Source organism: Morus notabilis, unplaced genomic scaffold, assembly GCF_000414095.1.
Source record: "Morus notabilis unplaced genomic scaffold, ASM41409v2 Scaffold271, whole genome shotgun sequence".
NCBI classification, from domain to species: domain Eukaryota; kingdom Viridiplantae; phylum Streptophyta; class Magnoliopsida; order Rosales; family Moraceae; genus Morus; species Morus notabilis.
Genome location: NW_010365721.1, coordinates 226,433 through 240,490, shown reverse-complemented (window position 1 = coordinate 240,490; position 14,058 = coordinate 226,433). Strand labels below are relative to the sequence as shown.

Sequence of the window (14,058 nt, the reverse complement as noted above, 5' to 3'; positions counted from 1 at the left end):
TATTTAATATATTTAATATATTATTTATTTAATATATTTAATAATATTATTTATTTAATATATTATTACATGTTTTCAAAAATTAAACCACCAAACGCAGTTTCAGTTTTTTTTAAAACTGAAATCAATCTCTAAATAAAACTACCAAACGCATTTTTAGAAATAATTCAAAAATGAAACTAAAAACGTTTTCATTTTCATTTTCGTACAGAAAATAAAAACGTTTTGGAACCAATTCCAAACGCACCCGTTAATTTTGGAATGAAAATTTCCCTTAAAATTGTATATTTCCTTAAATGAATTTGTTTCTAAAAATAGAACTACACTTCTCTAATTTGTAAACAAAAACTAAACAAATTGGTATCATTTCAAAAAAATCGTATTGAGTACTTTTTGTTTTTAAAGATAACAATACACTTCTCTACTTTGTAAATGTGTTCTAAACAAAAACTACTAAACAAATTCTTCTTTTTAGATTTAAAAAAAAAAGTTCTTGTTTTTTTGCTGAATATAAATAATTTTGAATTGAGTACCTTGTTAACAACAATTTATTTTTTTCTCCCTTTTAAAATAATTTCTAATTTATGAGAATAAAAATATAAAAAGAGTATTTATTATATATAGAAATATACTTTGTCAAAAAAATATAGAATATTTATTATCCAAAGATGGGTTTTCCGTTTTAATATTATTATTTTTCAGATTTGTTTTTCCGCCCGGCCGTGCTGCTATACTCTGTCGGGTAATAGACAACTGTTAAAACGCAATAATAGGACCCTTATTAGTGAAAATATCCCAAAAATCGAAAAACAAAAACAAAAACAAATATAAACATAAAATACACCGATTTACAGAAGAAAGGAAAGAGATGGTTGAAAGGGAAATCCCCGAAAATTAAAAAAAGAAAAAAGAGAAGATCGCTCTTCTCTCTCTCCCTCTGGAAAACTCAGATTTTTGGGGCACAGTGGGGAGTTGAAATCACACACACAGAGGAAACTAATTCTTCGCTGACACTCCAATCTCCGCTTACTCTCTCTCATCACTCTCCGCATTGTCCTCCGAAGAGTCTCACATGGACTTCGATTTCCACTAGCATTCCTCTCTCCATTCCTGAACTCACATCTCTCTGTGAAGGTAAATCTTCTCATCAATCTCTCTCTAGAATTCTCTTGTTTTCTCGAATATTCTCTCTCTCTCCCTCTCTGTGAGCCTGGAATACTTGGGTTGTTGCAGATTCCGATCGGCAATGGCTTCGAAGCGGGGACCGCCCAGCGCCGGCGTCCACAGGCCGCGAGGCGGTGGCAGATCTCGGTTCCCTCTCGCCATTGCTGTTCTATTCTCGCTGCTTCTCGCGCCCTTGATTTTCTTCGTCGGCCGTGGCTTCTACACCTCTTCTCGTCAGTTTTCCTCGCCTTTCCTTGATTTCTTTTGTCAAATCTTTCTTTTTGTAATTATTATGGTAGATTTATAGATCTCAATTATGCGCATCTTTGTTCTGGAGTAATCTTCTTTTCTTGCTAATTACAAGAGGTTTTCGCATTTCGGAAGTTGCTTTGTTGCTTTTCAGTTGCATTTCTCTTTGCTCAAGCAAGAAAAGAGAATTTCTTGATTACTTTCGTATTTCTGGAAGTGATTTAATCCTAATTAGTTGAATTTGCTAGTGGTATTTTTCCCAGTTGAGGATAAAGAAAATGCATTACGTATATCGTGGTGATATTGAGTTCATGTCGAAGTTTCATGGTGGATTTTAGTCGGAGTTGCTGGATACGCCTCTGAATTTCTTCATGATTATACCCCTGTCACTGGGGTTGATTTGACACGGAAACTTGGCGAGCTTATTTTATTTTTCATTTTTTGGAAATTTTGGCCTGCGAGCCATTTGAAGCCTTGTTATTGGAGGTTTTAATTTGAGCTTAGACGCGATTTTATGTGAGAATTTTTTATTATAGTAAAAAAAATTAGATGTGATTTTTTATAAAAACTTTTTAACTGTAGAAAAATTAAAATTAAAAACTCTAATAAGTGAAATGAATTAGGTCTGAATTGTTGATTTAGCGTTTTCCCACATCCCAATGAAATTTCCTTTGTATTCTTTCTAAGTTTGCCTCTGAATTTTTTTTGTAAGAGTCAAATCACATTGCTCTTCCTACGTGCTGCTGCTGTCACCTTTATTGCTGGAGTTGATTTGACTACTGAAATTTTGCATCTTTATTCAAGTTTATGTTTTTGGTCGATTGGAATCTGGGCAGCAAGCCTTTTGGTTTGTTGATTGCTTGTGCACGTTCGTAAATTGTGACAAGTTGCCCCTTGTCTTTTTGCAACTTGTTTACAATTCAATAGCCCATCAACAATGTGGTGACGCTTCAGGGGTTATATGCAATTGCAATGAAATTGTTCTTCTACGCTTATGTTAAATGATTCAATATTGCGTTATTTGGCGCATCTGTGATTACTTTGATCCTTCATTACATTCCAAAGTGTTTTTGAAGTTTTATTTATTTATTTATTTTCAGACGACAAGCATGCATAAAATTCTACTCTTTGTGTCTAGCTTAGGTTCATATATATGTGCTAATAAATCATTCAATTACATAATCATCAAACTGGATTCTTTTTGTCAATCTTTGAGAAGATTGGCATAAGAAATTGTCATTATAGCATCTTTGGTCTCCACAGAGAGGATTTTGTATTGAAGAACATTTTTAGGGTTGCCATTATGCTATAGACGTAAGCTCAGAGCATGTTTGGGGCTCATATCTTGAATATCTATGTGGTCAAACCACCAGTAACCTATATATATTGGAATTTACTTGCGTTTTACTTAGGTCCTGCTGAGTCGACATTTCCAGTAAGGACTAAGGTGATAAATCCAATTATTGCGTCTACCTTTTGTGAATTAGTCTTTGTATGATTTCTTGATTGCATACACTACATGCATGTTGCACAAATTTTCTTCATTTTATAATACTGATTATTCATGTTGACGCAGATGATAATGATTTACCTGGCCCTGGGAAACAGGTAATTAAATGCTTGCATCTTCCTTTTTGTGTATATTGTATAGTTTTGCTTATATTCATTTGAGGTATGTATATGTATGCGTGTTTATCCTCTTTGCTTGTACTATATGTTGCCCATCTTCATGTAAGGTACATATGTATGCATGTATGAAAGTACTTTTAGTTCACATTCTTTCTATTTATTCTTTTCCAACATTGAATGGTGCAGGGTGCGGCTTGGAGAGAGAGGCTGGCAATGCAACATATAAAATCTATTTTCTCAAAAGAGGTAAGTGCATCTTTTTCGAGCTGCAAAATATTCATGATTGCAAAGCATGTCTAAATTAAGACTTTAAGGGGACGTTTGGTTCATGGATTCAGAACTATGATTAAGAACCATTCTCGTTTTACGTATGTTTTTTGTGAGAGAAAATACTGTAACGAGCCACGAACCATGATTCGAATCATGGCATGAATCTCCCTTCCAAACGTCCTCTAAGTTAATAATTTTCTGTTCATTTAATTTTCTTACTAGAGGGTAAATTGATTGCAATGCAGGTCATTGATGTAATCATAGCCAGCACAAATGACATGGGACCTTATAGCCTTGATTCTTTTAGAAAAAATAATTTGTCAGCTTCATGGAAAGTTGTTGGGGTGGATTCTTCTGTTATTACTAATTCTGAGGTTGCGACGCTCTTGCTTCTGCTTGGCTATCTCAAATTTTTTTTTTTTTTTCCAGAATTCCTGACTTGTTTGTTATTGTTTTTTGTGCATTGTTTGTTATTGTTATTTGTGCACAAAGATGAACCAAACAACTCCAGATGTTAGACAAGAAACACCTAAAGTCAGAGGGAATGACGCTTCAGGTGGCAATTTCTTTTTTTCTTTTTTGTTATAATTTTTTCATCTCTAAGTCAATGACACCTTATTACCTTCTTTCTGATTTTGTTATCTTGTTCAGATGATCACAGTCAAATGGACTCACCTGCAAAACTAGCCCGAAGGGTAATAATCATACTTGGTGCACTGATCTTTATACCCTTCCATGGTCAAAAATGTCTCCTTTATGATTTCCAACACAGAAAGGAAATATTAAATTATTGTTATGTTTTTTTTTCTGTCCATCCTGGTTTTAGCAGTTATGTGCATTTGTTGGAGTTTTTATCTTTGTTTATTCAATCATTTCTGCAGCAATTGAGAGAGAAGAGACGCGAAAAGCGGGCATCCGACTTGGTACAACAGGATGACGAGGCAATTTTAAAACTTGAAAACGCAGCCATTGAGCGATCCAAATCTGTTGACACTGCTGTTCTTGGAAAATACAGCATTTGGAGGAAAGAGAATGAGAACGAGAATTCTGATTCTACTGTACGCTTGATGCGGGACCAAATAATAATGGCAAGAGTTTATTTAAGTATTGCAAAGATGAAGGGCAAGCTCGACTTGTTTCAAGAACTACAGACTCACCTCAAAGAGAGCCAGCGTGCCTTAGGAGAGGCTAGTGCTGATGCTGATTTACATCAAAGGTAAGTGGATAACATCTTGTACATCTGCCTTTTTACCTTCTCAGAACTGATAGTTAGAACTGAAAACCTTACTAAAACTAATCATTTGTAAAACTCTTTACCTTATTTGATGGCCTAATTTGCTTCTAGTGCACCTCAAAGATTAAGGGCTATGGGCCACCTTCTATCGAAAGCAAGAGAGCAACTGTATGATTGTAAATTGGTGACGGGGAAGCTTAGAGCAATGCTTCAATCTGCAGATGAACAAGTTAGGAGCTTGAAAAAGCAGAGCACATTCCTGAGTCAGTTAGCTGCTAAGACAATTCCAAATGGCATCCACTGTTTGTCTATGCGCCTAACCATTGATTACTATCTCCTTCCTCCTGAGAAAAGAAAGTTCCCTAGAAGGGAGAATTTAGAAAATCCAAATCTGTACCACTATGCACTTTTCTCAGACAATGTCTTGGCTGCATCGGTTGTTGTCAACTCAACTGTGATGAATGCGAAGGTTAATTTTCTTACACCACAATAGATTTTCAAGTTGCATATGTTTTTTGCTATCCCCCCCTCCCCCCCCCCCAACCGTCCGCCCATCCTTTGTGTTGACTCCCCCCCCCCCCCCCCCCCCCTAATAAACTGGAGACTATTGATGTTGGGTGCTTAAATCTGTTTATTATGAGCCACTTTTTTTCCATAAGTGGGCCCATTGTTATGGTGGACACTACTCATAGGAAATATGCACGTGTAAAGTGATTGAAAACCATGCTTTTGACCTAAGGGTCAGACCGCTTGTGAATTGTTACTGTTCCCCACCTGTGTATTACAATTGAGAATATGTAGTATTTTTCTCATGAAACTTGATTTGTTATATAGATTGACTTGAATATGGATCTTGTTTGACTTGTAGGATCCTTCAAAACACGTATTCCATCTTGTTACCGATAAACTCAATTTTGGAGCTATGAACATGTGGTTTCTTTCGAATCCTCCTGGAAAAGCCACCATTCATGTTGAAAATGTTGATGAATTTAAGTGGCTGAACTCATCATACTGCCCAGTTCTACGGCAGCTTGAATCTGCTGCGATGAAAGAGTATTATTTTAAGGCTGGCCATCCCACAACACTTGCATCTGGTGCTTCAAATCTCAAGTACAGGAACCCGAAGTATCTCTCTATGCTTAACCATCTGAGGTTTTATCTCCCACAGGTTTATCCCAAGTTGGATAAGATCCTGTTTCTTGATGATGACATTGTTGTCCACAAAGACCTGACTGGGTTGTGGTCTGTAGATCTTCATGGAAAAGTAAATGGTGCTGTGGAAACCTGTGGTGAGAGCTTCCACCGATTTGACAAGTACTTAAACTTCACGAATCCTCATATTGCAAGAAACTTCGATCCAAATGCATGTGGATGGGCGTACGGGATGAACATCTTTGATCTCAAGGAGTGGAAAAAAAAGGATATCACTGGCATATATCACAAGTGGCAGAACATGGTGAGTTTTCTCAACTTTTTTTTTTTCTTCCCTTTCCCAAGTTACTAATTGTTCGCATAAAAAACGAGAGAAACATGTGGTAGTCTGCCATTTCTCTTGGAACTATCTATCTATCCTTTCCAGTGTATTTTTGTATTTCCTTCTCATTTGCTGTTTTCATATGCAGAACGAAGATAGGGCACTTTGGAAGCTCGGAACATTACCACCAGGGCTTATCACATTCTACGGCTTGACACATCCACTTGCAAAGTCATGGCACGTTCTTGGTTTGGGTTACAATCCAAGTGTTGATCGGTCAGAGATTGACAATGCAGCAGTGATACACTACAATGGTAACATGAAACCATGGCTGGAGTTGGCAATGACAAAGTATCGACCATACTGGACCAAGTACATTAAGTATGATCATCCCTACCTTCGCAACTGCAAGCTAAGTGAATGAAATAAATAAGCCTTTAATGGCGCTCATCATAATATGGTAAAATGCTCTATTTTTCTCTCTCACTCGGCATCTCAAGCCATATTATAGGCACTCTAGTTTGTTTGAGGAGAAGGTATGATGGGTTTCACTTACTGTATGTTTTCATTTTCCCCCAATTTTTCCTTCTTTTCTCCACATTGTTTATTCTTCTTTGTGATTCATTCGATTTGTTAGTACTACTCACCCATTAGGACAAGGTAACTACAGATTCTTTGCCTTGTTGACCTGTAAAAGCTCAAAAAGCTATTTGGTTTCGGACACTTGGTAATATGAATTGATATCAGTTGCCATATTCTTTGAACAACTTTCTCACTGCAAATGCAACTTGTATGTTCCTTTTTCTTGTCTATTTAGATGAATTTCGCAGTAGAATCGTTTCGTTATAACAGTATTCTCTGCAATTAAAAATCTGCTGAATATATGATGCAACTATTCTAGACGTGATCTTTAATTGGAAAGAAGTATTGTGAAATAAGTTGTATAATATATTTACGAATTATTAATATTAAACATTGATGCCGGGATTTATTGTTTAACGTTAAGGTTGCTGAAAATTTTCACGTGTCTTATTAGGTTCACAAGCATAAGCTCATTTATACGTTAGAATTTATTTTTTTATTATTTTATTTTATTTTTTAACGTAATAGATTTCTTGACCAAAGGAAAAAAAGAAAAGAAGGGTACAATGTCAAATTCTACGTACAAAAAACTGAAAACCATACCAGGCTTGAGGCCCATTATTAAATTGTGGACTGGGTTTTCATTTGGGCTCAGTAGAGAATCCTTTTTGCTCATGCAATGAATCCTATCGAGAGCATAGGACTTTAACTGATTCTTTTTGCCAGTCTATTTCATTTTTTTTTTCCCCCTGGATTACCAGATTTTTCACTGGTTATGTCCAGTGCGTTTGCCTTTCAGGAATTTCCTTTTACCTGTTTTGGAAGTTTTGTTATAGATCTTCTTATGTCCTTGTATAGACTTTACGTGTATTAAAGAGGAAGAAACTGTCAGTCAAGTTGTACGTGATTACCGTTTTAAACAGATTTGATAAATGACAGGTATATTGGACTATTGGTGTTGTAAAATCTTCAGATTGAGACACAGAATAATAAATCGACTCTTTTTTTTTTTTTTTTTTTTTTTTTTTTGGGGAACTTTTGATGGATGACTAAAGTAAACATCCCTTAAGCAACATGTATGTCAATTGATTGACCACAAGTGCAAGAGTATGGTGGTTGAGCATTTCTCGATGAATTGACATTCAGCCTCTCTAGCAATAAAATCAATTGGCTTTTTGCAAAAGAGCTTTAAAAATGTGATTTGTCTGCTCCACAAAGTTATGTTGGAGAAAATGTCAGAACCCCACTGATTAATGGATTCTGAAAGGGAAGATTTTGACAAATTGACTTTAAAACTTTATGTTGTTGTTGTGGTCATTCAGGTGGATATTTTTCCCAGATTGCAATCATTCACAAAATAGAAGCTTATGATACCAAGTTAAAAGTGGTAACATATTTGAGTTAAAATCATATTGCTGTTCAACCTTAGCAAAACTTTTTATGGCATTGGTTTGGTAGTGTATATTGGATTGTAAATTTCAAAAGTTTATAAACAAGACAAAAATGTAAAAGTCCGATCAGAAGTTGTAAATGAAATTTGCAAACTATGCTCATTTATAACTGCTAGATTAACATTAACAACTATATTTTACTCTTATTGTGATTCCAGGGCTAGAATTTACTTACCAAGTCAGATATGACACATTTTTTTTTTCTTTTTATAAATTAAATAGATGATTTTGATTGTTACTGGATTGAACTAGTGTATTGATTTCACTCCCTCTCTCTTTGTTATGTGAATGAATAAAATAGGCAAATATGATCCGGAAATTCGTGAGTGAGTTGGCCTCTTTAGAGTTTCTAATTAAAGAATACTTGAGTGGATACTTTCTCGAATACTTTGGCAGTCATACGTATAAACTGAATTCTTTTTTGGATCCAAGGAAAATAAAAGGTAATGGTGTTTCTGTTTATGATCAAGACAAGCACAAGATTTGGCCAAAATTTGGATTTTGAGTATATAAGTATATTTAATTATGGAGGTAAGGCGTGCGTTTCTCACATCCATACATTAGTCCTTTGGGGTGTGATCAACATTAAAGTTAATGACAGATAGCCAGAATAATTAAAAGATGCTAGAATTACAAGGCTCAAGACAGATTTGATGGGGCTCCAAATTTCATGTTAGTCTCCCAAAACCATTCCAACAGCAAAAGGCTTAACATGTTCATCCCCCTCTGGAAAGTAGAATCTATCCCACCACCACTTAACCACCGTATTGGTTTCTATGGACTATTACTATTAAAAGATCACAAAAGAATATCCTGCCTCATCTTCACCTGTAAATTGTAATCTGTCTGTATTTTTCCTTTTTCTTTTATTTTTTCCCCTATGTCGGGTAAGATTTCTGATTTTTTTACCATTATTTTCCTGGCTGAGATAGAAAGAGAGTAAACTTTTTACCATTGGGTTGTCCTGTCTACAAATTCTCCCAAGTCCCAAGTTTTTTACTTTTAGAAAGATGCTGTAATAGAGGGGCTAAAAAAGTAGAAAATATGGGAACAGAATGGGAGCTTTGAAAGGTCTTAAAACGAAGTTGCTAGGGCCAAAATGCGTCCCTCGGTCACTTCTTTCCCCTTTTGTTCCCATTCCTAAATCAATGAAACATTTTTCTTTACATTTCTTCCTCAGCAAAAACACGGTTCTGACTCCTAAGGGCAGTTCCCACCTTTTAGATACCCACAAAAGACCAAGATTGGGACTCGGAGACTAGGAATTTTATCATGTCCATGTAAGCTTAAGAGCTGCCTGATGCCTCACTAAGCAGTAGCATACTTCTCATATATATATATATATATGTATATATATATATTTGTGTGTGTGTGTCTTTCCCATTTATTTATTTGATCCAGCTAGATCTTAGCCATCTAGAATTTTGGAAACATGGTTTGAGCAGTATGTATATATCACATGCATATATATATATATATATATATATATATATGTAGATATATGCGGCAGAAGAAATAAAACAAAGTTATACCTAATAGGTGAACTAGACCCAACGTATCTTTGAAGATTCTGGTTGCTGGCAAATGGCATCCGAGGAGGAGAACCTTCTTTCTCTTAGACTCCTTTTTAAACTCTTTTCTTTTTTGTTTTGTTTTCCTTTTCTTTTTTAATCTCAATAAATTATTCTGCAACTGCTCTTGCTTATACTCAAATCAAGGTGGTTTCTTTCACATTCTTTTAATTATTAGTTATGTTTTCTTAAAAAATAAAATTGGATTGAGTGAAGAGCTGGAGTTTCTGTTGTATGTGGTTAATTTTCCTTGATTTTAGCAAGTGAAATTAGAAAGAAGCATAGATAGGGGACAAATAAAAAACCAACACCAAAAACACTGCTAGACTTAGAGGAATGACGCAACAGTGGAAAACAATAAGATTCCCATATTTGTATACCGACCTTCCCAATGAAAAAAGGGCCTTGGCCTTTTCTTCTCTCTCTACCTTATTAAACTCTCTTCTCAAACTCATCAATACCCAACTTTCATTTCTCTATTTTCTTCCTAAACAAACACAAACAAAAACACGTTCTCTCTCTAAATTTCTCTCCCTCCTTAACACAAAACTAAACAACCTTGCATTGTTGAAGATGTCAATTATCATACCTCGTTCAGAACCTCCTCTACAATTGATGACTAAAACCAAGACTCACAATGAAGAAGACCCTTTGGTTTTTAACGCTTCAATCCTTCAATACCAATCAAACATACCCTCAGAATTCGTTTGGCCCGACCATGAAAAGCCATGCTCAGGACCACCAGAACTTGTGATCCCTCCCATTGATTTGAAGGGCTTCTTCAGTGGAGACAGTTTGGCAATCTCCAATGCAATTCAACAAGTAAATGAGGCATGCAAAAAGCATGGTTTTTTCCTTGTTGTCAATCATGGGATTGATTCCCAACTCATCGCAAAAGCTCACGAGTACATGGACTTGTTCTTCGGAATGAGACTCTCAGAGAAGCAGAGGGCTCAGAGAAAAATTGGTGAACACTGTGGATATGCCAGCAGTTTCACCGGCAGGTTCTCAACCAAACTTCCATGGAAGGAAACCCTTTCTTTCAGATACTGCGCCCGCGGGCAGTTTCCAGACATTGTTGAGGACTACTTTGTGAATGTAATGGGTGAAGATTTCAGACAATTGGGGTAAGAAACACAGAAGCATATTGATTAACTGAAATTCTTTTGTATATGATCAAGATGTGATCATGTTAAATAATAATAAAAATATGCTATAGACCTTAATTGAGCTAAAGGGTATCCTCTATTCGGTTTTCATGGCTATACCATTTCTTATTTTGGTGATCAGGAAGGTTTACCAAGAATACTGTGAAGTCATGAGCAACCTTTCACTTGGAATCATGGAATTACTTGGAATGAGCCTAGGGGTTGGCAGAGAGTTTTTCAGAGAATTCTTCCGCGGAAACGATTCGATTATGAGATTAAATTACTACCCAATTTGCCAAAAACCAGATCAAACACTAGGGACTGGTCCGCACTGTGATCCGACTTCCTTAACAATCCTTCATCAGGACCATGTTGGTGGCCTTCAAGTTTTTGTAGACGAAAAATGGCACAACATAAGTCCAAATCCGGACGCTTTTGTTGTCAACATTGGCGACACTTTCATGGTAAGTGTCTAACAGCAGAGGCCTTCTTTCGTAAACCTAGTTGGGATGTGTTGAGCTTCTCTAATACCAGCTATCCTCTCCCCCATTTACATAAAAACATTTTGCTACATACGTGACATGTAATTTGTGTCAAGTTATATGCTATGGTATATATGTGACACATATAATTAACTCGAAATTTTGATTTTACTTTTCAATAATAATACTTGCAGGCTCTATCAAATGGGATTTACAAGAGTTGCTTGCATAGAGCAGTGGTAAACAGCAACACAGTGAGGAAATCTCTTGCTTTCTTTCTCTCACCAAAGATGGATAAGTTAATAATTCCACCAAGAAGTTTGGTCAGTCCAAACACTCCAAGGATGTATCCTGATTTCACATGGTCTTCTCTGCTTGAATTTACTCAAAAACATTACCGGGCAGACATGAAAACCCTCAATGCTTTCACTGAATGGATTTCACAAAATATCAACTGAACTTTCCTTTTTTTTTCCTCTAGCCAAAAAGTGATTTTTACTAAATGTTATCTGTTGGTTTGCATTTGTAGGCTTTAGAAAGTGAGGAAAGGAAAAAAGTGGCAGAAAAGCCAGGAAGAGAGGCTGATTAAATTGTAAATGAAAATAAGCGATTTGGAGTTATGTGTTACAGGGTTAATGGGCTCCAAAACTGCTATAATTTAATTGCAATTTCGCTTGTGTAAATTCAAGGACATGGATTAGTAGTAATATATATTAGCTAACACTGTTTTTGTTGATCCCAGCAAATCCTTTGTTGCTTCTCTTGGCTACTTTCTTTTGTTTTTCTATGTAACAACCGAAATTCAAATTAAATTTATAGTAGCTTTTAACAGGAAAAATGAGTTTTTTTTTTTGGGTTAAAAAAAGTGTTAAATCCAAAGCACAAAGCAATCTATTATGCTTTATCAATGTCATGCACGTGATATTCTCGTTTCTCCTCGTAACATACTGTTTAAAAGTCGTCTTAATTTAATTTAATTCATTCTTTTACCTGTAAGCCAAACAAAATCACAGGGTAACTACTAATATTAATTTGTTGGACAATTACTTTTAGTGGGGTAAGAAAAAATTTTCCAATGAATAGTATATAGTTTTAAGGGGACGTTTGTTTCCTATATTCGTCTTTAATTTTGAATCATGATTCATGGTTCTCTACAGTATTTTTTCTCACAAAAATACACGTAAAACGAGAATGATTTTAAATCATGATTCTAAATACATAAACTAAATGTCACAGATCCATTAAATTGTTATACTTTATTAATCTAATATAATTCTGATTTGATATGACATACAACTACTATGTCCTACCACTAGGTATTTCTTACCACATAATTCTCATGTTAGCCTAATAATTTTTGTGAGAATTTTGGAATCCCTTATATTATTTTCTATATATATTCTTTTTGCTATAGTATTGCATTATGGTTATGCTCATATTATGTAAGTAAAAAACGGCTAATACAAGTTCCTAAAACACTAAATTAACAGTTTTAAAAGAGCGCCTAATACAACTGCAATATTGATGCCATATATATGATACGCTATACTGTTTAACCTAATGTCCCATTTGTCACGCATAATATGAAGATAACTAATAACTAAATAACAATGATATGTGTTGACGGTAGAAATTTGTCAACAAAAATATATCAAATTTTAAAACGGTTTACGCGATTTGGATGATAAAAAGCACGATTAAGAGGAATTAAGCAGTAAGAATACACAAAGATTTATAGTGGTTTACCCTTAATTCAAGAGCTATGTCCACTATTACGATGAGAAAAATTCACTATTTTTTACAAAAGATTGCAGACTCTCTCCTTCTAAATTAGACATCTTCTTATTATATATCCCCTGTAGTCTCTGCAACTTTCCTTATTTTATTTGGGGATATTTTCCCCACATTTTAGGATAATATCCTTGGTAGATTGAGATTTCTGTCAATCAGTATGATTTCCTCACTTACTTTGTATATTTTAATTACAAATCACAAATCTCATAGCAGGTCTTGCGTGGACTCGACTTCGTAGGTGCTCTCAGAGCCATCTTCGCTTACAACTGCTGGTGCGGTTGACCTCCTGTTGTTCTCAACTCCTCGAAACGGTCAACCGCCTTTGTACGCCACTCCCTTTACTTGCGGTCTACTCCTAAGAGAACTATCATCCGACGTGGCAACTAAGACAAAGCTGTCTCTGATCATTTAATGCCCTTAATTATGACGCGTGGGTCTTATTCAATACCCAGCTCAGGGTTTAGAATTTTACCCTACAACATTTGCCCCCCAGGTCGATGGATTCCTTTGGAGTGTCTCGAGCTTTGATTAAGTAGGGTGTATGCTTTGACTCTTCTCCCATGGGCTTGCTTCTTTGAGAAGGATTCCAACTTTTAGGCTCTCTAGGCAATGATGACTCTGACACAAAAGATGCTTTTCGAGCAGGGCAACGGTCGCGTCAGTCAAGTCGTTTCTGCCAAGCGTCACTTCTCTATTTTGAATGGGTGTATATGGACCGTCGGATTGCGTCCCTTCAATTTCCCACCTTGGTTCTCGTTGTTGGATCACGACTCTTCATTTCAACCATTAGATGAGCGGTTATTTCATCCAACGGTCTAGGGTCGAGACTTCTTCCATTTATAAATAGTGATTCCTGAGCGAGACCATCATTTTATTCAGAAAAGTCACCGAGATTCTGCCAAAATTTATCCAAAACCTTCAATCTCTTCCTTCTGCGAGAATTCCTTCACCAAACTTCCGGATTCCACTCTCCCTCGATGTTTCGGTAAGTTTTTCTTCACAATCCCTCT

The 14,058-nt window shown here is 35.7% G+C and overlaps 2 protein-coding genes across 3 annotated transcripts; both read left to right on the top strand.

The window, feature by feature from the left end:
- The first annotated feature begins 873 nt into the window (after positions 1–873).
- Positions 874–6,784, top strand: LOC21403650 (polygalacturonate 4-alpha-galacturonosyltransferase). Of its 2 annotated transcripts, none has more exons than XM_024172484.1 (11): positions 874–1,134; positions 1,234–1,397; positions 2,990–3,021; positions 3,229–3,288; positions 3,558–3,686; positions 3,805–3,868; positions 3,964–4,007; positions 4,194–4,528; positions 4,670–5,015; positions 5,415–6,002; positions 6,169–6,784. In XM_024172484.1, the coding sequence occupies exons 2-11, from the start codon at positions 1,247–1,249 to the stop codon at positions 6,442–6,444; spliced, it is 2,025 nt and encodes a 674-aa protein (XP_024028252.1). In that variant the 5' UTR covers positions 874–1,134; positions 1,234–1,246; the 3' UTR covers positions 6,445–6,784. The 2 variants fall into 2 exon arrangements, with proteins under 2 accessions (XP_024028252.1, XP_010106747.1); XM_010108445.2 differs by having other exon boundaries at positions 4,658–5,015.
- Positions 6,785–10,197: 3,413 nt separating this feature from the next.
- Positions 10,198–11,712, top strand: LOC21403649 (gibberellin 20 oxidase 1). The gene is made up of 3 exons (XM_010108444.1): positions 10,198–10,751; positions 10,915–11,236; positions 11,449–11,712. Exons 1-3 carry the CDS (start codon positions 10,198–10,200, stop codon positions 11,710–11,712), a joined length of 1,140 nt encoding a protein of 379 aa, XP_010106746.1.
- Positions 11,713–14,058: the final 2,346 nt, after the last annotated feature.